The sequence below is a fragment of the Labrus bergylta genome, chromosome 3, assembly GCF_963930695.1.
Source record: "Labrus bergylta chromosome 3, fLabBer1.1, whole genome shotgun sequence".
Taxonomy (NCBI): Eukaryota; Metazoa; Chordata; class Actinopteri; order Labriformes; family Labridae; genus Labrus; species Labrus bergylta.
The window spans coordinates 25,287,693-25,313,270 of NC_089197.1; the positions used below are offsets into that span (position 1 = coordinate 25,287,693).

General features: G+C 40.6%; 3 protein-coding genes across 8 annotated transcripts in view; 2 read left to right on the forward strand and 1 right to left on the reverse strand.

The window, feature by feature from the left end:
- The window catches only part of zgc:158464 (uncharacterized protein LOC791139 homolog), an 89,915-nt gene extending 86,418 nt beyond the window's left edge, over positions 1-3,497 (forward strand). For all 4 annotated transcript variants that reach the window (XM_065953024.1, XM_065953025.1, XM_020648293.3 and 1 more), the window contains one exon: positions 83-3,497. In XM_065953024.1, the coding sequence (XP_065809096.1) occupies positions 83-269 (187 nt within the window). In that variant the 3' untranslated portion in view covers positions 270-3,497. The remainder of the gene's footprint in view (positions 1-82) is intronic.
- A 4,043-nt stretch (positions 3,498-7,540) lies between these two features.
- On the reverse strand, positions 7,541-12,025 carry ubl7b (ubiquitin-like 7b (bone marrow stromal cell-derived)). Of its 2 annotated transcripts, none has more exons than XM_020645042.3 (11): positions 11,872-12,025; positions 11,194-11,374; positions 10,937-11,056; positions 10,751-10,836; positions 9,232-9,316; positions 9,077-9,134; positions 8,863-8,996; positions 8,584-8,633; positions 8,285-8,461; positions 8,032-8,145; positions 7,541-7,889 (listed from the first exon to the last, which is right to left on the reverse strand). In XM_020645042.3, exons 1-11 carry the CDS (start codon positions 11,872-11,874, stop codon positions 7,749-7,751), a joined length of 1,149 nt encoding a protein of 382 aa, XP_020500698.1. In that variant the 5' UTR covers positions 11,875-12,025; the 3' UTR covers positions 7,541-7,748. The 2 variants fall into 2 exon arrangements, with proteins under 2 accessions (XP_020500698.1, XP_029136813.1); XM_029280980.2 differs by having other exon boundaries at positions 11,194-11,355; positions 11,872-12,003.
- Positions 12,026-12,742: 717 nt separating this feature from the next.
- cd276 (CD276 molecule) overlaps positions 12,743-25,578 on the forward strand; it is a 69,437-nt gene continuing 56,601 nt past the window's right edge. The window contains exons 1-2 of one of the 2 annotated variants that reach the window (XM_020658682.3): positions 12,743-12,981; positions 18,681-18,776. In XM_020658682.3, the coding sequence (XP_020514338.1) occupies positions 18,698-18,776 (79 nt within the window). In that variant the 5' untranslated portion in view covers positions 12,743-12,981; positions 18,681-18,697. Of the gene's footprint in view, positions 13,026-18,680; positions 18,777-25,578 lie in introns of both variants that reach the window. The other variant, XM_020657985.3, reaches the window with a different exon arrangement.

Here is a 25,578-nt window from a genome sequence, read left to right on the forward strand (position 1 = left end):
GGTTATTTTGTTGTTGATTCATTTTTTAACTAACACCATGCTTTCTGTCCCTCTCTTTTTTTTTTTCTTCTGCTGTCCCCAGGAGCAGCCAGGGCTTTATGCACATGAAGCTGTCACGGACGAAGGAAAACAAGTACATCCTTGGCCAGAACAGCTGCCCTTTCGACAGTGTGCCTGAGATTATTAATTTCTACTCCACCCGCAAGCTGCCCATCAAGGGAGCTGAACACATGTCCCTGCTCTACCCTGTAGCCATCAGGACACTATAGTGCTCTGGGTCACCTGCAAGCGGTCAGCCCCTGCAGCTCTCACTGGGCCACCCTGTGGCTCCACACTTCCTGTCCCTCTGGACACAGCCATGTAGGCTCATGGGAAAATGAACAGTTGTGTCCCAATACTGCTGATCCTGACTCACCTCACTGGCCGACAGATTCCAGACCTGTGCTGAAGGCCTACTTCAAACACACAGACTCAATGGAGAAGTCTTTATTATTTTATTTTATTTAATTTATGACAGACACCCACTTTCTTACATCACAGACTGATTATCTGATGAGTATCATTTCATTGATTCTGGAGCTGACTTCCCTTAGCACTTAACACTCAAAGAAAAAGAAAGGTACAGCATTGTTACATTTGTTACATGGGTGAGCTGTTTATTATGAGATTGTTGTACCTTTTTCAGAAGAGAGAGCGTCATAAATATTGCGTTTGAACAAGTTTGTTTTACTCATTTGGTTAGGCTCTGTTGATACTGTAATTGTTAGCGAGGGGACTTGAAGATGGTAAGAGTCATATAAGGGAAACGACATTTATGAGGCATGTTGAGGGATATCGTCCACATGGGCCCCATCCAGTGGGCAGGATATTGAATAAAGAGGCCCTGTATGAATGGTGTGTCCCCAGCTGTGTGGAATAACAGGCCTGTGAGCCGCACAGTCTGATATCTCTATCTTGTCATAGTGCATGTTGTCTGCTATCCATCACTGAGTGGGTGTATCACACCAATGACAGTGTAAGTAGCATCTTGGTGAGACAGGCAGGAGAGCATGATGGATGGGTCAGCCCGTCTGACACAGTACAATTGGCTAAGGCCGGAGACCAGAGCCTGTCCAAATGGACCAAATTAGCCCCGCTTAGAACGGCTTTGCATCGGGAGAATGAAATATGCCTGCATTGTCTACCTCAGAAAATCCATTTCATTCACCCATCTGCAGATCAATAGGTACAATGGGATTGCAGACATCGATCTGTCTTCCCTTCTACATTCCCAATTCCCTCACAATTGCGTCATAGGTTTTAGGAATATGTTTTCTGAATACAATTAATACAAGATTTTGATTATGAAAACAAGCAGATTTTTCAGATCAGCAGTTGTATGTAAAGTCATTAATATGAAACAGTGTGATGTCAGTAACAAATGTTTGGTTAATGCCTTATAATGCATGGGTCGAATCAGTCCGCTAGATCAGCTGATTTCCAATTCTGCTTTTAAAGATTGTTCTGTGACTGTAATTTATTCTGGGGTAACTATAATTGATGTGTTACTCCTTGCCCTCATTGTTCCGTGCAGATGTGATCGTGTTTTTTGGGACTTTTCCAACCTGTTAAACTATGGTGCTTTGCATTTTTGTTCATCAAGTACTGCTTTGTGCACGTTTGCCTAGGTGGCCTGGGGCGCGGGTCACAGCGTCTCCTGCCCAAAGGGTTTGTCAAACCTTGGGTGAGAGATGATCGCATTTTCCCACTGGACCAATAACACCGCAGCCTGAATAATAACAGATAGCTACCATACCCTAGCATTCAAATCCCTATCATCTATCCTTTACTAACAGATGTGCGAACATGTGAGAATGTTGTAAGAATGAACAGTGTTTTCATGTGTATGTAAATGCAAATGTGTGCACAGAGTCCTGAGTTCTGTTCTGTTGTTTTGTCCATTTGTTTTTGAACCTTGCTGGTACAAGCTGGTGACAGCCTTGGCTTGAACCAGCATTTTTTTCCCTCCTGTAAAACAAATACGAATTCAGCCCTATCACTCTCAAATTATGGATTCCTCTTATATTCAGTCTGTACTTTAAATGAGACAGTAACTTAAAAAAACATCATGCTGTATTGAAGAAACATGAGATTTATAAATTGGTTTGGAAAATCTAGTAAGAGGAATGGCCATTCGAGAAGTGCAGTCTCCCCCTGCTGGCCATTAAAGAGAATGCAGGTTTGAGAAACTTCCTCATTGACTTCACTATTAAAACTACTGTAGTTTTCCCCTTTTGAAAAATGTATCGCACTCAATGATGTCAGATACTGATACTGTCCACACCATGAAGTGAGTCTAATGAGAGTATGTAATTCTCATATGATCAAAATGTCTCTACAAAGGAAAAAGTATGCTGAATTCAGTGGTATACTGAGAAAATCCCAGAAAGATTTTAATTTTATGGAGGGCTTGGTCCAAACTAAAAGTAACTGACACTACGGACCTTCAAGAGCATGACATCTGTTTAATCAAAGAGAGGTTCCTTTTTTGCTTTCACATTACTCCGCTATGTGCTATGCAACTTTAACCTACAGTCATTGAAGGGAAAATGATTGGAGAGTGTGCCTCCACCAAATGTTTATGATAAACATGATGGTGCAAAAATGTCCGCTAGATGTAATCAGCAGAACAGCCTGTGAAGACGAAGCAGAAAAAAAATGGGATGTAAGCAGACTTCTGTTTTGCTGGTGCAGTAAGTGAGCAGACAGATGCTGCTGTCATTAGATGAGTATGTGAGGTGAGGGTGTCTGTCCATGTAATAGGCAACCTCTGCAGCTTTATTAAGGAAAAGTATTTAGTCGAAGTGGACCTATGTGTTTCCTCAAGAGAGAGGTTATCCTAAGAAAAAATACAAATTAAATAAATAAACTATGTGTGATGTATGAGAATTCTTCCCTGTGATCAAATGTTGACAGTAGAGGCTCCTTACTTAGTTACTGCTGCTGATGAGTATTACTCTACTAAAGGGAAGAGCCTGCTTATGATGGCCACACTGCCTAGAGAGAGAGAGGCCTTAGCTTTGGAGAAAGGGAAGATGAGAATGAAGGGGAGGCAGAGGAGGGGATGGTGTTCTGACGGGGGGAGGGGGGGGGGAGATTCACTGCAATCAGCAGACACACTCTTCTTGTTCTTATGTTTCTATTCTGAGAACCTGAATGAGCCCTTCTCCTCCCTCAGAAGTGTCTTAAGGGGTGTGTATGTGTGCGCACACACAATTGTGCATGCTTGAAACAGTGTGTGGCTGGGTGTGTGTGTGTTGGTGTGAGCAACCATCAGCCATCGACTTGTGAGTATCATGTGTATGAGTTTCCTTTGTGTACATTTTCATGCCACGTATGTATGCACTACTATAACATATCTCTGTACAGTCCCTCATGGCCAAATGTATATACTGAATGTATTGTATGGGGACAGAGTATCAAGGTTCAAAAGAAATAAAATTGGGTTTATGAGTTAACGTGTGATTTCATGTTTCAGAGTTTCTTTTTCTGCTGTTGTTGTGTTCTTACACGCCACAACAAGGCAAACAATTATTCAGTAAAGCTACTTACTGTGTCTTCCCCCTCGCCTGTTTCCATGGTGAAGCCCTTCCATCGACGGTGAAGAGCGACCATTGTTTGAGTCAAGGACAGAATGCTGGCGCTATTATCAAGCCAGTACTCCAGCACTCGGGGCTGTTGTCCTTTATTGATCCACTTTGTAGCACAGTCCTGTTCATCCTGCTGATGTTGTTTTACTGTATGTGCATGTGTCTGAAGCTTGCTGGATCATATTTTCAACAGTACAATGAGCTTCTCTGTTTCCAGTTATCACATCTCTAGTCTTTTTCAGAGAGTATTTGTTGCAGCATTTTATGCATGCAGGCTATTTTGAGTGGCCTATAAATTAAGTGAAGTGTGAGTCATACATCATTCTTGGCATTTAAAACAAGTCTTTGCCTCAGGTAGCAGATTTAGGGGACAGTTCTCATCCAACAAAGAGGAAGAAGAAATGCAGAAGCTTATTTACAATGGTAACACTATTTTATGGATCTTGAAATTCATGTTCTTCTTATCTTGCGAGAAGTTTCCTGTAAGGTGAAAAAAACATGAGTTCAAATTCATTTGAAGGTAATTTTAAATCTTAATTTTAAATCCATAGTTAGTTGGGTTTTTTTTGCCTGTATATAAAACGGGAACATTTTGCATGTTGGGATCTTCTTCCACTGATAAAAAAGACTGTCTAGGTTATGCAAGTAATGATTCTAAAAAAATAAACTGGAAGTGTACCAGCTGAGACTCCTGTCACTGTTCCAAAAAGTTTCTAAAAAGCTCTTGTTGGCCACAAACTTCTGTCAGGTGCTGAGAGAGAGCAAGGACAGAGGTGTGATGAGAGGAACATTCACAGCATCTTGAGTTGTTTGATAGTCAGAGGAATATTAAATGCACACACTTAAAGTTTGGTTTCTCTACAAAGTGACAGCCAGACTTTGATGATTTTGTCATTTTTTGGCCCTGACAGGAAAACTGCAGCCACAATTGTCTTTGTGCACTGAGCCCTTTTATATTATGATGACTCTGAGTCAAACAATACTTATATGTTTGTGTTTCTTTTAAAGTTACATTTTTGGGCAATTTCTGCCCTTATTGGATCGGACAACTGAAGAGAGACAGGAACTTTCATTGTTAAACACTGGATAACTTTGGATTTACGAGTCACTTTAAATTAACCAGCTGACTTTCTCTATGTCTATTCATTCTAACTCCATTTGTGCAAGCTCTCTGCATCTCTCTCTCTCTCTCTCTCTCTCTCTGCTGCAGCAGCTCTGTTCTCCACAAGAAAAGCTCCATCAAGGGTTAAAGCACCTGGGATGAAATGCATCAAAGACGCTTTTGTGGACCAAAAGAGCACTGGAGAAAGAAGAAGAAGGGAAGAATAAAAAGCATGGCTTGAAAGCAATGAATGAGCCACAAGGGGAATGAAATGGCCTCATGTCCATCAGGAGCTCATTTCATATTCTACTCAGTCACGGCAGGCAGAAAGCAATCTCAGGTAGCAGACCTTATGTTAATAACACGTGGGTTGCCTCCTTTCAGAAAAACAAAAGCGGATGGAGGGCATTATACCCATCCCGTAGCCTTCCTCCTCCTCTGGCACGTCGGAAGAATTCATCTGCAGAGAATAGTGTTAGTATTGTTCAACCTGTCTGTGAAGGCTTGATTAGAGGAGCTTTTACACTGTTTCAAAAGGTCTGGCTGTGATGATTTCTATTGGTTTAACATATTGCATATAATGACAAGGTGCAAAACCTTTCTCATTACCTGAATCCGGGGTCACTGTGGGAGTAATTGGGCAGATTTGTGACAGCTTCAAAGCTCCAAGCTTGATTCATTAGGAGAGAATCTTTCCAAGTTGTTTAAGCCATTTCCTGTTTGTATGTTTCAACAGATATGACCTTACACCACTGTTTGCCTGTGTTGTCCATTATTTCTGCTCCCGCTGAGATCTTCAAAATTGATGGTTCACATGTGACTGCAGGTGCATTGGGAATAAAATGCAGGAAACAAAAGATTCCCTCCCTTTTCTCATGTGCAACATTTCCCTACAATATATGAGTTTTTTTTTAACCTATAATATTACTGAAATAAATGTTCTCTTTGGATGTTTTTCATAGGTCTTACATTAATGAAGAGAAGACCAAAGAGTCAACACACCCATGAACACACAAGGATTTTGTCTTCTGATTGGTAACTTTATTCTCATTGATGCATTTATTTGTTTTATTGGCAGCTGGGTTTCAAACTACAGACATGCATACAGCATCTACTATAACGACTGCCTGAGTCATTGTTTAACAAATCTAAAGTTCTACTCAACTGGTAACAATGCTCTGACTTTAACTGGTTATGAAACCGACTGATATAAATACTGATGCCTCTATACTACCTACAAAAGCCAACAAGACTATCAGTGACAAGATTGAAAGATTTAGTATTTTTGTATGCTTGTAACTGCTGGGTAGGTGTCAGACAAAATGAGTAACAGTTACGACTGTTTTTGAAACAGTCCGTAAACATTCTTTATGCAAGTACTTTGTCCATTGGGTTTGCCAAAACTGACTCACACCAGAAGCTTTAAACAGCATAAAAAACGACAGGATTAACCAAAATAACTAAATATTTAGAAACAAAAGATGATGTACTTATATACTATCCTGTCAAAATCTGAACTACTCTTTTCTCATTATGATCGATACAACCCACACAATATATAACTTTTCCAATGTTGTAATATTCATTTCTCATTCCACATAACAGTGGATCTAGAGGCTTCAAAGTCCTAAGAGATTACTCAATAATCAATACTTCTCTCACACAACAGGAGACCTTAATATGGTGTGTAATAACAGCTTTTCTGTACCATATGCATGACAGCATTTCACACCCCATCAAGTGTTGCCATGACAACTTCACATGATTTCGATCAGTAAATTGTTGAGATTATCCAGAAAGCTGCAGTTATGACGCTTGTGATGGTGGTAGGAGAACAAAAGCCCAGATGTTTCGACATCTGACTTCACAGCTAATAGCAGAACCCCTCCTGTTTGGTAGAAAATCCCACAACAGTCTCCTTTTTGATTTCCTGGACAGACAATAACACGTTTAATGTCTATTGTTTGGTCGAAGCTTTAACAGTATTTCATTCGGCAAAGTGGAAAAGCTTTATTTTAAAAATACCCTTGCAGGCAGTGTGAGGTGGAAATTTCCCACAGGTGTGCATGCATATAAAACAGTAATGGGGACAGACGGACACAAAACCCTGTTTGGGTGCTGTGCTCGTGAAAGGCCAATCCACTGATTGAGCTGTCACATTCGCAGATGCAGTAATAAAACTAAGCAGGGCAATTACTGGAGATGGAGAACGGTAAGTAGCAGAGGGGGGCACACAATAAGTCCTCCCTAAAATGTCCTAATGGGAGACAACAAGATGAAGCAAATGTGGCCCTCTGTAATAAGCTCAGCTAATGGTAACAATGCTCTGACAAGCACAGCTGCATCTCACTGGATGGTTATAAGCATTCACCTTATCTGTGCAACCTTCCTTTTTTATATTACCTGCGGTCAAACATATTGCCTTTGATGAACGTAATCTCACAACTAAAATAAAACAGCCAGTCTTCAAGCACTGTTCAACAGAGGGCAGAGCAAGAGCACAATTTCAAATATGGGTGAGGAAGAAACGGGCAAATACACAAGCAGGATGTCTGCAAAGATTGCTCTGCTTTGTCTGAGTGGAAATAAACTACTCCACTGCCATCTAGTGTTCAAATAGAATAATTACAAAGGCAGAGAGGACACACTGTGGTTAGACTAATCTAGACACACCAAATGTTTATTTTATCATTTGTCCCGAGGAAGCAAGCGGACATTAAAAGAAAATAATTCTCAGCTTGCATTGGGGGACTTAAATAGGGGCTTTCAATTAAGTACACCATTAAGGAATAGGAAACAGGCTCAATAATTGATGAGATAAATTTATTAAAAATTGTATTTACTGACAGGCAGACACTGGCATGGACATTCAGGAGCTCTGCTGAAATGGGGTTGTATGAACATGGGTAAATGGGGTACAAATAAAATGAACCAGTATACTGTATATCCAAAGCAAAGGCTGGTAAGCTACGTTCTATTTCTCCCCCATCAAAGCCTTTGTCCATGGAGGTATGAGCTCAGAGTCCTGGGCCTCCAGCAAATATGAGCTCCAGGGCAGCCTGGATGTCACCGTCTGTGGCCTGCAGCGCCCTCAGCATCAACTCCTCATCCTGAATCCCCATGTCCCTCAGCTGCTGCATCTGGGACTGCCAGCGGCCCTGGCAAAACAAAAACACAGTCAATAACAGTGGATAATGCACAAATACAAATCCTTTACCACTAAGTATATATATTCCAATTTTTATTTGATCAAGGTACATACATGAACTGAGTATGGAGTTAGTGAGTTTGAATCCTCACCTGTAGAGCAGACATGTTGGAGGCTTGCAGAGCTTGCTGTAGAGCCTGGCTGAAGAGATCATTACTGACTGGGGTCCCTGCTGGCATAGGGGCTACACTACTAGAGGGGTCCGCCTAAATCACAGAACAGTTCAACAAAATAAGAATACATTTCCAGGTTTTGGATGAATGTGTTAAATCTTAACTCAATCTTACATTTGTTTGTTAGTGATTTATAAAAATGACAACATTCCTAAATCTAATTGAATCTCACCTGGCTTGAAGTCGTAGGAGTGACTGCGCTGCTGTCAGGTGTGCTGGCGAGGGCCAAAGCAGTTGCCAGCTCGCTCTGTGTGATTGGTCGAGGGCCTGTCGCTCCGCTGTGGCCCAGAGACACTGGACGCATTCCTGCTGAGGCTCCTGCTCTGCTGGAGGGACCTGCTGGGCTCCCCTGTGAAAGCATTACAGCACATGTGTCAAGACACACATCACAACAGAACAAAAATACCCCTTCCATCACGACATGTTTCTCTACATGAATACAAAGGTTGAGTATGAAGCAGAGAGACTCACAGTCTGGAAATCTTCCTCATCGTCAGACATGCCCTCAAACATGAAGCCTCCTGCCAGATAAAAACAAATGTTTTTTTTTTGTAGCCAAAACAAAATCCAAATGATCAATAAAAAAAAATCATGATGTTACCAATAACAGGAAAACAACAGGACAAGAACACTACAGTACATTATTATAGATAGTGACACTGTCTTTAGAATTAAAAAAAATATGTTCAAAATACCTTTGTACACTTTATTTTAAAGGGAATACACAAGTAGTAGTCTTTTGCATCGTACCTGGCATATCACTGTAAGAACTGGCAGAAACGTTTCGAGATGAGCCAGCACTGGACTGAGCCGGCATACTGCCTGCGACAGAGTGAAGGACCAGGATGATGGCATTGACGAGGGCTGGGTGTGAACTGATCAACCTGTGAAACAGACGGAAACATCTTAAAACCACCTCTCGCTTGTGTGTCTGTACTGTGCTCACTTCATTTGTCACACTCACACGTCCAACATGTTGGGGTCTGTGAACTGCACGAAGAGATCTTTGTCTTGGAGCACTCCTGAACAGATAATTAAGCGTGTTAGGGGAGAAATGTTACTATTTGCATTTGCAATTCGATGGTGTAAGAGTGATTATTTTAACTCTGCATGACTTACCTAAGGCGACAGGATCTGACCTGAGCCCTGGTGTAGCCACAATGATCTGGTCCAAGGACTCTTTATTTGTCAGCATTTTATAAATCTAAGAGAGGGGGAAAGCCATTGTAAATAAAGCGGCATCAGCAGAATTAACAGTCATGATCATTTGATGCTGTAGAAAAGTTGGCAGATCTTTTTATTTTATTTTATTTTAGTTGTGATATTAAATCTGTATTATTTGACAATCAGTACATTAATAGTGTGCACTACAGCTTTGAGATTATGTTGGGATGAGTGTCATCACAGGGACAGTACAGATACTGTATGCAGTATGACTGCTTATGGAAGATACTTAGAATAGAGACTACAACCCTCTATCATATGTTTTGGGGATGTTCTAAACTGGATCCCTTCTGGTTTCATTCTTTGATTTATTCTCTAAATTATTTAACAAAATAATTTCTCCTTGCCCCCTAACAGCTATTTTTGGCGTGACCCCGGTAAACATTTCTGTAACCACTCTTCAGCGCAAGGCTCTAGCATTCTCCTCCTTATTGGCACAGCGGGTGATACTGCTGAACTGGAAAAATGCTGCTCCACCCACCCACACTCACCCCATCCGTAATATTATGTCTAATCTTGAATTGGAAAAAATCAGATATTCTGTAAATGGTGCCTCTCTGAACTTTCATAGGACTTGGGATAGTTTTGTTAATTTTGTGAAGCAATTAAATGGGCTACAATTAGACTGATGTGTATTCAGCAGATTAATTATACATGTTTTGACTGACAACCTTCTAATTGTGCAGCTGGAATCGCCACCCCATCACCTCAATGTATGTTTGAACCTTTGAAATCAGGACAAATGTCTGGTGTTCATCAATGGATGACACTGATATCTGACTTAAGTGTAATTTCTGTATCACTCTGCGGATTTAATAGTGTCATGATGGATCAGATTACACATAAAGATAATGTACCCTTTTGACAATGGTTCAAACATTTCTGTTGATTTGTTGTAAATGGTTTATCGAATGACCCCATCCATTGTGTCTCAATCCACAATCCACTTCTCAGAAAAATGTGGCCATTCCTACCTGAACCATACAATTAGCACTTAAGCCAACATGCTGCTTTTCTAAATTCAACTGTCTCTGGTTGATTTAGGGCATTGAAAGCTCCCAGCGTATTAAGGATACTCTTTGAACGACTGTACGTGTCTTGTTCACACGTAGCGCTGAAAAGCATCAGGAATGATCCAATCTAATATAAAACATCTGTGAACATAGGTATGACTACACCAAAGTGACTTCATACAAATATCCAGACGCCAAAGCAAAAAATACTCAGCAAGTCAAGGAAGTATTTTTTCTTAAAGTGCAAACGCCCCAGTGCATTTCTGCACTCCACAGTGGAGGAAAGCTTGAAAGGCATGGGCTTCCAAACTCTACAGAAGAAAGTTTATTGCTGAAGTTTAAAAGAGACAGGAGTGAGAGGGACAATGCTGGGCACGGCACTGTGTGTGTCTTCTACTCACTGAGTCTCTGTAGGAAGAATTAAGAGAGTGAAGAGCAGCATGAAACACCCTGAACTCCCTTGCTGCATTTGCTCTGTTCACAGGCTCTAGAGAAGAAAAAGCACACATGTTCACCTTGACACTTTCAGTTTTGCTTTCAGTAAAAAAATTAAGCTTAAAGGATTGACTAAAAAAGAACACACAGACCTGGACTGCTCTCTTGCTCGGGCCAAGTCTTTTTGAGGATGTGTAGGGTGGATCCTGGTTGAATCCCACAGGCATCCAACGTTAACTCATCCTTAAGTTTTCTCCCGCAATGTACCAGCTCTGATGCAAAACATGACAAACACAGTAACACAAACAGGATTTGAACACATCAATTAATCCACAAAACAGATGACAACTGAGATTTTTTCTTCGGACAAAGGCACATTCATTTACAGAAAACATCCTTAAAATCGGACCTATTAGTTCTGGGTCCGGGACTGAGTCTGAGAGCTGTGCTGCAACGAGTTGTTTTAAAGTAGCGACTCTGTATCCTCCAGGTGAAACGTCCCCTGGCATCATCTCAGGGAAGTGGAAGATGGATTTGGGCTGATCCACCAGCTTCAAAGACAGCTGCCAGTCTGAAGAAGACATATCCTCCTTTTAAACAAACAGAGCACATACAATGCCAACATTATTATTATTGTTGTTGTTGTTGTTGTTATATGCAGAAAAAAAATCGATATAAACGATATTCAAATGAGAAAATTCTTGGTGAAATCTACAACTTTAAATGGATATAAAGTCTAACTGTGGTTTCATTTCAAGATGGAAAGATTACTGTATTTATTAACAACAAAATACTGCAAGAGATATAGACGGAGAGGAATAATTCAACGATTGTTTGAGAGGCCACTTGAAACGCAGAAACACTTTGATATTTGTCTCTTCGGAGTGATGACATGTCGAGCTGTGTTAGCAGAAGTGTTAGCTGCTCAGCTGTGTTTTAAAAGATACTGCCGATTTTCTTAATTTAACGCGAGATTTTTATACAGTCTGGCTTCTTAACAAACCCCCTCTTATAACGTCGAGGTCAATAATGGACAGAAACTCCTATTCAATTGCAATATTTATTAAGCAACCTACCGCACACTCACCATTTATTGTTGACACTCGAGACGCTTCCTGGTTGATCACGTGGTATGCATGACGTTTCCTTCAGCCGACCAATCAAAAGGACTTTCAACTTCTCAGCGTCCGTCACTGTATCTGCTTTTTATTTTCACTTGGGAACCCAAACATCTTTCCAGAGAAAGACAAACAACTCCTCCAGCGTACACATTTCATCACAAAAGTTTCTTTTTTTTATCACACTTTCCCCCAATCTAGTCTGAACAGTAAAATGTTTATTTCTGTAATGCAGAAAAAACATCCACAATTAATTTTCCAGTTGCAGCATTCAAGATTTCCCGAGCTGTGTCATGTCTTTATGTGTTTCCAGACAAACGATTGGTCAGGGATTTCACATACATCCCCATTATAATTAAAAGTTTAATAATGTATACTTATAAAATCAGAGATACCAGGGGAACAAAAATCAATATTAATAATTAGCCTTCACACAGAATAAAAACGTATTGTGTTTTAAATCGTATTTATTGCAAAGGCTACTTCCCAGATTATATAGATCTGTATTCATCCAGACAAGATCTTATATAAGTGCAAGAACATGTGCTTGTTCTATATTATGGGCTATAGGCTAAATCTGTCCACTGCATAAAAGCCCATCTATTCTACGGGCTGCGATGAGGCGTTCAAGGACCATATGAGGTAAATTCTAGGCTACTGACTCTGCATGTCACGATAGATCTTTATTCATTTAAATTATTCCAGTCACCCTGAGTTACGGCAGCGTGAATCAAAACTCAAGTTTATCATAAATCATATTGTGAGAAAACGAGGTAGCTATAGGTGTGTGCTCTCAAATGGTTAACCTAGGGGTCGGGACTCTCGAGACGCCCCCCCCACCTATGACATCACTGCTGGACAAAGCGGCAAGGAGTGGTTTCTGTGAAGAGAGAAGCGCACTCAAATCAATGGACATACCCACACACTGAACAAAAAAAAACATCCTACAGCTTCATACACCGTCAACTCAGGCTGTTGCAGCGACGGCAGCAGGGTCAGCAGAGCTTTGTTTGAACTACTCCTGAAAATAACATCGGCTGAGCTGGTCAGGGGGGAAAAAGAGTCACCGCCGCTGGATGGTCGGTGCTTTTTTTTTTTTTTAAAGTTTCGTCCTCCTAACATGGTAAGCCTGAAGAAACTTGTCTGAAAGCAGAGCACGAACAACAGAAAGCTTATCATATGTGGGCTAATTAGAAAGAGAACTTTTAAGATTCAAAGACGAGCAACAGCTGGCGGGGAGCTGGAGAACCCCATGAACTCACCCGGGGGCAGGATAACTAGTTCACATAGTTGGCTCCATTTACTGGCAAGCAGGACATTTTTGTCTTCTTGTTTTAAATCAACACAGAGGCCTGCTTAGCTATACAATAAGCCTATACTGTTTCATATTTTGAGCTATTGCCATTTATGAATGAAGTGGACTGCGCCCCCGTTTGACGAGCAGGCGACACTGCATCATCATTTAACGGTATCTTCCATGACTCAGAGTTTGGCAACTTTTATTGGGAAGTGACGTAGCTGCCTACTTTATCCATAACATTTTTTTTCCTCATAATTCAGTCTTTTTTATGTAACTTAGAGGGTCCATATAACTAGGCTACATGTTTGTACTCATTTAGGCCTATTAATATGTGTCCTATGTAGTGAAGAGTGTGTGAGGACAGCACTGTACCAGGATATGCTAAGTTCCCATCCTGAGGTGGGAGACCCAAAAGGGGGTCATGAGACAAATCTCAGGGGTCAACTGAGGACTGGCATTGTGTGGAGTTGTCATGATATCATAATTCTCAACTTTGATTAAATACTTGTCAAAATCGTACAGGCACCACCAAATGGGTTTTGTTTTTTATTACCAAAAATGCAGACAAAATTATGAACACTGTCTTAATTGACAGGTTTTTTTTAATTTTTTTAAATGACACAAGATCTGTAGGTTGAAACATGAAACTGTAATCTATTTCATCTATCATAGTAAGACAACCTTAGTATGATTAAAAAAAAAAAAAAAAAATAGAAGTGGAAAAATGATGCCAAATATTCCTGCCACACTTGTTTTTTTTCTTGTAAGTTTCTTAAAGTTTCCCCCCTTTAAACTTGCCCGTAAACCGGGGGAGAAAAAGTTGCTAAGGTGTCACAAGTAAATAAGCTCGGCTGAATGCTACAGTCTGTAATGAGAATGTTTCATGGCCACATGGTTCCCTTATCACATTCTGGTGCAGCTGTGCTGTGCTGGCAGGTACATTGCTTCCTGTGGGGTTTAGGAGGATGTGGGTTTTTTTTCATTCTGACAACATGTATAGGAAATAGTAACTGATAGCAGAGAGATAATGATGTCTAACACATAATTTGCCATGTATGAGATTGCAGTTTGTAACACACGGGCAGTTCAAAGTATTGTATTATCACATCTATTATTTCATACACTATACATCACACTGCTGTGAGATAAAGGTTACAGTAAATTGGCTCCTGTTTACAAAAGTAGGTCAACAGTTTTATACATCCCATTGTCATACAAATCCTATACAATTTTTATGATAATTTATACCCTATTGCCCCCGTCTACCATGTAAATTAGATAAAAAATATACAGTCTTGTGCTGCAGTATTTTGCATATTATTGGATACTGTATGAAATGGATGCAAAATTCAGTGTAAACATAGACTAGTTTCATTTAAGTAAGTTTGCAATTTAAACTTTTATACAGCTGTTTTGAAGCTAATGAAGCCATTGTTGCCTCAGTTCGATTAACTAGTGTATACTTTGACTATGTGATATGTACTAAATGAATTGACTACTAACATTAACCTGCATAAAGTGAACCCAGTCATCCCTTCAGAGGGCTTGTCGCTGTGTGGATTTGAAAGGTTGATGTCTTCCAAGTTGGAAATGTCCCCATCATCAGGGGATGAATGATTCTCAGTGGTTCAAGAAGCCTGGCAATGATGGCAGCCATATGCCAATGAGACATTTGAGCCCAAAAGGTCAGTCACAGTCGTTGTATTTACAGTTGTTTAAGAATTGCCTGTCTTCCAGGAGAAGAGTAAAATCATGAATGGTGGTGTCAGTAAAGACATAGGCTGTGTCTCAGTTCAGAGGAAGCATCATTTGAAGGACCCAGTCTTGGTGGTGTGCTTAGACTGTCGACGATCTAAAATGAGATTGCCTGGTCTAGAGAGTATTTCCCAATTGTGCCACCAGCTCTTCCCGTCCTTACTCTTTAGTTTCTAAATGCCACCCTTGTCGCCTATCAACCTCAACAGCATCCCCTGAACTAGCTAACATTGAGTCATTTAACCTGTTATTTTAAAGATAATTAGAAGTTTTAAGTCTCCTTTTATAACATCAGTAATGGCAGCTATTTGAGCGCGTTGAAACCATATTACACTTGGGAGTCCACCAGCTCGTTTTAATTCCCGCGATTGTTCTCGTAATATGTTGGGCCACAAAGGAAGAAATGGATTGGAGGAAGAATTAGTGCGGCACATTTGCGGCACCCTTTGCCGCTGTCTTCAGATGTGCACTCTGAATGCCGCCCCCCTGCAGCTATACTGTGAGCGATATACTTTCAAAGATTTTGTGGATGATGATGCAAACATTCATAAAAGACAGGGTGAAACAATTCTGATAGTACCCTGACCATAGCAGAATTATAAACCTAAATGTTCTGTGATACTAAGAAATCATTTCTTTCCTTGACCTCAGTTAGGAGCTTAACAATCCGTAGATGTGTTTAAATGAAAACGCCGGTCATTGTGCTCCAAAAGCTGCTCAACAATCACTTAAAGAAAGTCAAGACATTCAGACTGTCAACAAGTCTTTCACTTTCCTTTTTTAATGGTGCACATTGATTGAGCACCATTCCATTATTCATTCATAACATGAACAGCATTGACATCTGAATGAAGAGCTAGCTATAGCATTGATACATTGGTGCAACAGTGATGGACGGAAGAGCTCTATTATTAAAACACAATCTTCTATGGTTAAACATTATTGTATCATAATTGTACTCTTCAGGTTGAAACTTGGAAGTATGTCTTGCTTGCTTTGATCCCTGACGTGGAGCTGAATCGTTAAGGCTGAATTGTAAAACGAAAGGAGGCAAACAGCATTTCCATGCTGGCATGGGGTCAGCTAAGCACTTGAGTCATTCAGTAAAAAAACCTTTGATGGCTTCCTGGTGTCTGCACACTACAGGCAGAGGCAGACTGTGGTTTGGTGTGTTGGCATATGTAAACTTACTTACTTACAGAAATCTCACCCTTTTGGAAAGGATGGTTAAGATGTTTGCCTGGCCTGTTGTACCTTGTAGAATATGTATTCCCTTTTGGTTTTGTGTGCAGTGAAATATCTCTCTAAGGGTTAAACATTTCAGAAGATTCAGGTAGGGTTGTAAGAACTTCAAAGACTGTCTCTGGTAGGCTAATGCCTTCTGAAACTCCAGAGAGCATGTTGAGAGTGTGTGTGCTGTTCTAGGAAAACTTTGTGATGAGGCTGCACTCCTAGCCACATCCCCTCTGCTGAAGTCATAAATTAAGCCCAGAGGAAACGATTCTGGTTAGGTCATTCAGGACATAGGTCATGAGGTGGAGCTACGGCTGATGTCAATAATAGTCCTTCTGAAATGTATCAGATACCATACCAAAACATCACCCAAACACTGATCTGTCAAAAACTTCCAAATTTAAACATGTTTCTATATGTACAAAACATGAGAAAGAAATGTTTGCTGAACATTTAACATCTCTGACATAAGGTTTCACTGAAGTTGATCGGTGGGATGTTTCAGCATCAAGCCACACCTTGATTTGAAGACTTTCATCAGATGTAACTAATGAGGATGCTGGTTGAACTCCTCACCACTTGTGGTAACAAACTTGGATATTATTAAAAACTCTTTTACCCCTTCATTTAAAAACGGTAGAAGCAGAAGTGGATATTGATGATGTTAAAGGAAAAGGAACTTTGTTAAAGGAAAACATTTCCTTGTAACGACTCTCTCATGGCACATAAACCTGCTTCTTGATTGTTAATAAGAAAAGAGTTTTAAAGAGTATGGGTAGACATGGTGATGTTTATGATTCTGATTTTGCATGAAGACAGGAGTGTAGAGAGTAGATAAGCAGAGCTTTGCATCTTTTTCTTTTATGTAGAAAAAAATGATGGAACTCTAAATGTGTTATTGACAGGAAACTGAATGCTTTATGACTGCTGACAGATTGTTACTTACATGCTTTTCTGCTTATGGATGATTCCTGTTCCAAACCTGCAGTTTGTAGCACATTCAATTAACTGTTTTCATTTCACAGTGACACTTTATAGAGTAATGTATAACAGTGAAAGGCAGGTTGGTGTAAACATCACACCACTGTCGTTTATAAACAGCTGCAAAAATAAGCACATTTCAACAGATGAAGGAAACAGATATTTGTTGAACAGTTCTCGATATTATAGGACACAGTTGCTTAATACCGTATTACAAATACGTCTGTTACACACACTTCCTCTGACTGTTGTCATACATATATGAACATTATGAGCCTTGAGATGTTCTGTCATTGTGTGGAGCAGGACAGAAAAGATTATTAGTGGGGGGTGCCGGTAGCTATGTGGTTACTGCATACACCCCTTGTTAAGAGGCTACAGTCCTCTTAGCAGGCGGCCTGGGCTGGAATCCCCACTCTCTCTCTCCCTGATTTCTGACTCTATCCAATGTCCTGTCTCTAAATAATGGCATTAAAAGCCCAACAATACGTCTTAAAAAAGAATATTAATAGTTAAACGATCTTTGTACACAGAATCAATCACCCAGTATGCATCGTCCCTTGTCTTCAAAGGTTGAACATTTATTTTTCAGGTTTATCCCAACAACAAAAAAAAATATCACCAACGTGTACCATAGGGTTAAAGAATTGCTTCTTTTTACTCTCCAGGTAGTTTTTGGCTCCTCTGAAACATGACGTTGACTAAAACTTATTAAGTGTGTCAAAGGCCTTACTGTTTTATAACACAGAATCAAACTTCAGTAGACACATAACATTTTGAGGTGTTCATCATACATGAACATTGAAGTTTTCCAAGACTGCATGCAGCAGGCAAACCTGACCACTTTTGTGATAACAAATGATTAAAAAAAGACAAGTCCTCATATGATTGAAATTTGTTTTTTAATTCTGTCGTAGTAGTTTCTGTTGCAAAAAATACACATGGAGAAAGTGACCTCTCTCTGAGATGTACACCTCATAAATGTTTCAGACTGAGTCGAGTGGAAGCAGACAGGGAGGGGATGGTTTTGTCTGTCTCTACTCATTCCTAAAGCAGTGTTTTCCCTCTGGATAGCAGAGTGAATGACTTGGCTGTTTCCTGTCAACTTTGGAAGTCCCCATTTGTCACCACAGCTGCACTCTGTCTGAAAGAGGAAAGCCTTCAGCAGGACAGAAAAAAAAACTGAAACAGTCTCCTTCAGATGTTTCAGAGAAGTCACACACAATAATTGTAGACTTTCAAATAGCTTATACTATACGCTTACATGCATTTTGTGCATAGTATGTGTTTGTATGTATCTATAGCCTACACAGAATGCATTGTCTACTGCTCTAAAACTCCACCAACCAAGGAAAAAAAGCAGGCTAAAAAAAAAAGAGACATAAGACGCCTCTTTCTCTTTTAGCCAGATCTTAATCACCCTTCTACCCACACATCTTCATATTGTGTTTTTCTGTTGTGTTTGTGTTCTCTCCTCCTCCTCAGTTGTCTGTGTTTTTCTCCCTGCAGTGCTGTGTCTGAAGAAGATGACCCACGGTTTGAATCCAGCCTGGAAGATTATGCTGTCCCTCCTGATGCCCGCCATGCTGGCCGTCCAAGCACTGGGTGGGTTTCGTGCCTTACTGTTCCCTGCCATTAGATCCGAGTCATCGCTGTGGGAAAAACCACATTTTGTATAACAATACACCCTGCAGGGCCTATTAGTCTTTTCCCCTTCAAAGGCTTCACTGGGCAAAACAACAGTTCAGATGAGGCAACTCCCAAAGATAATGTGCCAGTAGTTGGAAAGTTATAAACCCTCCCTGTTTAAACTCTCATCACTTATAAGACTGAGAACATATTCTTATTTATACAGAAGCTCTGCCTCAGGGAGTGAAAAGACATTTTTCACCATAATTCCTTTAAGATGAGTTTTTACAGGGTTACAACTCTATGATATGGGCGGCTTTTTTTGTACTTTTCTCTTAATTCTGCTTGTAAAAGAGAATCGCTTCAACCTTTCTCTGACAGGTGGAGGAGTACAGCTCAGGGCTAGGGTGAGGCCCAAGGTAAAAAGTGCCAGAGGTGCAGTTTTTTTTTCTGCTGTGACTCAGGGAGTGTGATGTGGAAGTCATCCTCTTTATGTTTATAACACTGGGAAGCAGGGCGGGGGCTGATGTTGCAATGGAGGACTCATAACTCACACACTCAGAAGTTTCTCTTCAGTTGAAATGGTGCTCCAAGAAAACATGTGTCATCATAACAAAGAGACAAATAGCGTGCATAAGCTTGGCAACTTTAAAATACACATTGAATAGATGAAGAGAATGAGTAATGGAAAGAGGGTCAACCCTTCCCTGGTTAGTGTGTGGATTACGTATTGTAAATTAATATCTCACAGTGGACCATTATCCTTAATATTAATGTATAGCCGGAAGAAGAAGAAGAAGAAGAAGAAGGAGGAAGTGAGCTCTGAATGGTGTCTTCTGCACGTCATAACATTTGCAAAGTTCACAAAGAAGTCTTATCGTTTCAAACACCATCATTTAAAAAGAGCTATTTTTTGCCTTTTCTGCTCTCTGGTTGAGCTGACATAACCTCCTATCGGCCATCAGTGGCACATTTCAATCTTGACTCAGTGGACCTAAGTGTCTTCTGTGGTTCATTAGGGACCTATTCTCTCCCAGCACAAATGGGCCCGCGGCCGCCTCATTACTGGCTGCGTGGCATCCACTGCCTGACTCGCTCCTCTCACTAGGAGGGAAGAAGAAGAAGAGGAGGAGGAGGAGGAGGTGTTGGAGACTGATGGAGCCCTTTAACTTGCGGGTGATAGGCTATTGTAGCTCACACAATGATTCAGTTTCTCTCTGCAAAGTGGAGCTCTAAGTCTATTAGTCGGAGCTTAGTTTGATGCTATCGTCTGCACATGTAACATGATGAAACAAAACACAGCATGCTTTGTGGATTTAATTTAGTGTAACATAAGAAACTCCAACTGTGCCACTAGCTTCGAAGAGTATTCAGGTGCATTACAGAGAAAAACAGACTCCATTCATCCCGTTTTAATTCATATCATGCTGTGAGATATACTTTTCCTGCAGAAAAATTGACACACCTTTTTTATTTTTTCACCACTTATGGAAACCAGTTAACATCTAAATTGAATGTCATTTTTTGCCTTTGATCAATAAGAGCCATTTGTTGCTACTATTGGCCACACATATATTATCCCAATAGACTATTTGTCTTTATGTGCAGAATAGTTCTGAAATCACTACATGCATCTGTGTATGCCTCCTGTGCTGCCTAAAATGCAGCTGCATATCTGAAAGTATATGCACACACAGATCCAATACCTTAGCCGCATAGGCACCTTAAAAAAAACAGATGGTTTCATGTCACTCACTGTGTCACCAAAACAACAAAAACTGTGTAGTGCTAGAAGAGTGTAATGTTAATCAAAGCTAGCAAATTGATTATCTGTATGTTGTTGGATTGTTCTTTGATCAGAGGGGTAATCTGTATCAGCCAATACTGAAGTCTAGGTGTCAGAATTGTTGTATTGGGAAGGAAAATCCTGTGAGCACTCAGCGCTCCATTTTTTATGCATGTCTGTCATAAGATGATTCAGGGTCTCCTAGGTCCCTCGCTGGGATTATTTCTGGCTGTAATCTTACTTGAATTCAGCCATGACATCACCCTGTCACTCCAGGAAGTGCCTGTTTCAGAAGACACAATTACTCTTTGTGGTCTCTGCCAATAATATTTCCATCATGAAAAAAGAATACTTGTATAAGAAAACCACACAAGGACAGAATATGACAACTGTGTTGTCCCAAGCAGCAACATTGTCTCTGTAGCTCCCAGCTGTATCCTGACTCAGGCTTCAGATGATGGATTGTTCTTGGTGAAACCTCTCCCTGATGTTGCTCAGACAGCATCGCACAGCTGTTGTGTCAGTGCAGCCGTTAAGGGCCTTGTCTGCAAGTGGTTTGTGTGTTTTTCTTCCTATTGAATGCACTATTGAGGAAGCAGGAGTAAAGAAAGTCTTGAGGAGAGAGTCTTGCTTTGACCCATGACCCTGCTGTTTGCTTGTAATATCTCAGGTATATTTTTGCCTCACTTATTGTAACCCAAAGTGGTTACAAATGTCAGCATAATGCATAAAATATAAATATATTTGTACAGTAATGACTGAGCCACAACCAAAGCAGTGTACAGTAACGTCCTTGGCTTGCTGCAGCACAGCACACAGCAGTGTCAGCCAGTGGCAGAGCTAACAGGAGGCTGTCTAACTAATTGCTTGTTGTTGTCATCCTCTCTGTTCAGTTAGCAAAGCCACTAGGCTGCCAAAGCTCTGCCATGCGCAGCTCTTAGCACCCAAACAATGAAAAGAAAATTGTATTCATGCAAACGCAGAAATTGAAAGCTGACCCGGGGTTCCCTCTCAGTAATGGGAGCTGTAAGGTAATTCAAATTAATTACCATAATTGGATAGATTGCATCTGTGGTAGTCGTCAGAAGGCCCGCATTATGGCAAGGCTGTGGAGCGTGAAAATAGCCTGCTCATGTCTGCATCTCTGGTGTACTTTTTAAAGGTCTACTAACTATGATTGCCCTCTTCCTGTCCTCCTTTTCTCTTCACAGCAATTGATTCTGTAAAGAGGGGACACTTTAGCCTGTGCAGAAATTCAATTTAGGGTTATTACCCCATATCAGTGATGTTCTTGCTAATTTGATTGCGTCCAGTGAAGTATCCTTTTAAAAACAATCGAGGACAGACTCAACAAAGATTGGTTTCGCCGCAGTGCATACATAATGACCAGTCTCTGTTGGCTCGCCCCTGTGTCTCACCGTTTCCGAGCTCTTCTTTTCTCACAGCACGCTCATTGAAACAGAGTGCATTACCCAACAAGCACCTCATGATTATTTCAACAAGTCCTAAAAATGCAGCCTTGTGGGAATCGTTAAAAAATTGATACAGTTAATATGCCGAGATTGCAGTTCTGGAGGGAAGAGGGGCCTGGAGCCATATGTGGGTCTGCTGTGTGCCTAGTGGGCTGTGATGAATGGGTTGAATAGCTACTGATCTGTACTTGGAAAGCATCACAGATACTGACTTGCTGAGAAAGCATCCCAACAGCTGACAGTGGGAAACACCTCTACCTCCAGGGTGTTGCCTCGATGTTGCAGTGATGATGTCAGACATGGCTGCTCTGTCATCTGGAGTCGCACAGCTGCCGACAAACTGACCCTCATTTAACCTCATATCATTTCTGGTGCATGAAATCACGGATCGGCAATGCAAATGAACCTGCGAGTGTGCGAAAAACTTCATTGCATAAGGCAGCAGATATAAAACTCCTACATCATCAGATGCATAAAAATATCCTTAATGCCTGTCTTTCTCATCCACTCCATGTCCTGGCTCCACTGCTCTGATTGCCAGAGTGTGTGTGCACCTCGATGTAGCCTGACATTATTAGAAATAAGCTGCAATCAAGTTAGATCTAACCCTGTAACCCCCTTACTTCCTCAAGGGGCTTTATTGTCCACCACCCCACTCCTCCTTTCTTCATCCCCAGCCTCCCACTCATCAAAGGCTCTCTGTCTCTCAGGCTCGTAAGCTAGAGGCTTGCCCTTATCTGCCTGCTGTTCTTCAGCCGGCGCTATTATCTGACTGCCGGAGCCCATTAACAGGTTATTGACGGGATATGAGATGGCCCACATCTATGAAGGAAGGGAGGCAGAGAGAGCAGAGATGGAGGGCAAGAAAGACGATAAAAGGGATTAAAAAAAAAACATAACAGTGAATCTCATCTTGATTTATGTCAACCCTAAAAATAAGCAAGTCAAGGTTGTTGTCTTCCCTATCTGCCATCACCTGTATCTCCCCCCTGGGTGAGGGCTATCACACTATGTGATGAGTTCCTGGAGCAAATATGGAGGGATTATTCTTAGAGCTAAATGTTATAAGTGACCTCTTTGCACAGCAGGAGGCTTAAAGTCGGACTTAATCTCATCCATATAGTGCTTCTTTCACTGAGGGGCCATTTAGGAAAAGCCACTCAAGACACAGACTATTTTTTTCAGATTGCTAATTTGGAACCAACTAATGCCTAGAGGCATACACCCCTGTTGCCCCCTTTATGTTTTCCAGATGCGTATTCTTTTTTCAAATGGAGTATTGTGGACATCTACATCTGTTCCTGGCAGCATGGAATCAAAAGCTAGCTTTCCCCTCAGACTTTTACAGGGATTGGTTGTATCATAAGAATTATCAGTATGAAAGGGCTCACAGATCCTTTGAGTAAAATCCTTTGATGTTTCATGTGGTGCAAAATGTCCAGAATGAGAATGTGTTGAGCTGCAGTAACATTTAGCAACAGAGGGGGGCAGTGCTGTAAAAGCAGATTTCTCCTGCTTTCTTTTGGCCTGACTAAACCCTACTGCCATTGCAGTCTGTTAGTAATGCACCTGTTTACTTTGCTGTGTCAATATTGCTCCCTGTAGCACTGGTGCTTATTTTCATTATGTAGGAACTGCGCTTCAGCAGAGTTTTATACATGCCTGTTAAAAAAAAGTGGACTTGCTGTGTTTAACCAATTGTGTAAATATCCCTGTTCACTGTCACCATTATTTACTATATAAACAGACATTGTGGTTCAGATGCTGTTTTTTGTGTTGTTGCAGTCTGAGTAAACTTGAATTGAAATCGTATATTAAGCAGGAAGGGCCCTGATCTGGTATTAAATTGAAATATGTTTGTGCACATGTGATAAGGCACAATTTATGAATTTCATCTGATGTCAGAGACTTGTGAAAATATTTCTTCCTGATAGCTGAAGAAAGAAATGACTTGAAAACGGAATTGGAGTCAGCTTGCTTGTTGTTTGCTAGTGTGTGTTTTTCTGTATTCGTGTGTGTCAGAGGTCCGGACACTTGTGTACTAGCCCTGTGTGTATTTGTCTATGTGACTGTCGCTGGTCATGCTGATATGAACCTCTCTGCTCCCGAGCAGCTTTGTAACACTGTCTCCATTGTAGTGTCTTGTGTCCAATTCCTCAGACAGTGTGCTGCTGTGGAGCTGTCAGGAGTCACACAGGTGTGGAATATCAATGTGTTCACTGGCCTTTAGGTGTCTGTTTCTGCATGAAATTGTTTTTGTAGGGTGGGTCTATTTGTTTAGAGCAAGATATTATTTATTTTTGGATGATAGTGACACTACTAAGACTGCTTATTAATACCAATGCAAACTAAAACTTTTATCTGGTTCTGTTTCTGACAGAGCTGTGGAATAATGACATCCACTGCAATACGTGTCTACAACTAACTTTGCACAGCCTTGGCTTTATGCAGAAGCCTTCCTCCCCATTTATGTCAATAAACAACAGAAAGATCGAAATAACTGTCTTTCCTTTTAAATTGGGCATTCATTCATACAGATCTGATGTTTTGGGTATCAGCATGATAGGCCTACATTTTTCTAGTGTGGAGTATTTATGTCATTGGAAGAATACGCTTAAACAAATTTTGCAATGATCAAATTTGATAAAACATATTATTTTATAACATAGGGTGGCTGCGGCTTAGTAGTAAACTTGGTCGTCTCTCAACTAGAAGGTTGGGGGTTCAATCCCTAGCTCCTGCGGCCACATGTCAGTGCCTTGTGCAAAACACTTAACCCTGCTGCTTCGTCTGCAGTGTGTGAGTGTCTATGAATGGATTAGTTAATACTGGTGGCCACTTTACATAGCAGCCCAAGTCCATTTACCATTTGCCACAGGAGCATGCCATGACTCTAGCTTTTCTATGGATATGTTAAGAGTTACATTCTCATTGATAATACGATATACACCACCTTACTTGGTGCAATCATCTGCTCCCATGCATGGTTCCTAACTCCATTGCAATCTGGAAGATACCCAGCTCTTCCTGTCATTCCTGCTAGATAACAGTCTTGGCACAGATTTCATAATGCCTTGCTGATATCTCTAAATGGATGAGAGAATTCCACCTTCAGCTTAACCTAGCCAAGTCTTAGCTGCTTGTGATCCCAGCCAATCCCTCAAAGTCTGACTGAAACCTTGGTGTTGGGATTGATGCCCAGCTAACTTTGAAGGTACTCGTGGCTTCAATTGCTCGGTCACTTCCACCTTTAAGAAAAAGCTCAAGACCCAGCTCTTTCATAAACACATTTGCACTTTATTATATTGATGCTAGTGATGATGTGATGAAGATGAGACTGATGGGATATTTGCGATGATGATATGAAGTGGCAGCTGTTGATGATGTGTTAATGATTGAACAACTATATACATACATATATACATATATATATATATATATATATATGTATATATATATATATATATATATATATATATATATATATATATATATATATATATATATTATACACTCTGTC

What these genes read in the sequence shown, in the direction of transcription:
- ubl7b (XM_020645042.3), bottom strand. An exon ending in ATTCTTCCTACAGAGACTCA is followed by an intron (nt 9,317 to 10,750) that starts GTGAGTAGAAGA and finishes CCCCTCTCTTAG; the next exon opens with ATTTATAAAATGCTGACAAA. An exon ending in CTCCTACGACTTCAAGCCAG is followed by an intron (nt 8,146 to 8,284) that starts GTGAGATTCAAT and finishes TCTGTGATTTAG; the next exon opens with GCGGACCCCTCTAGTAGTGT.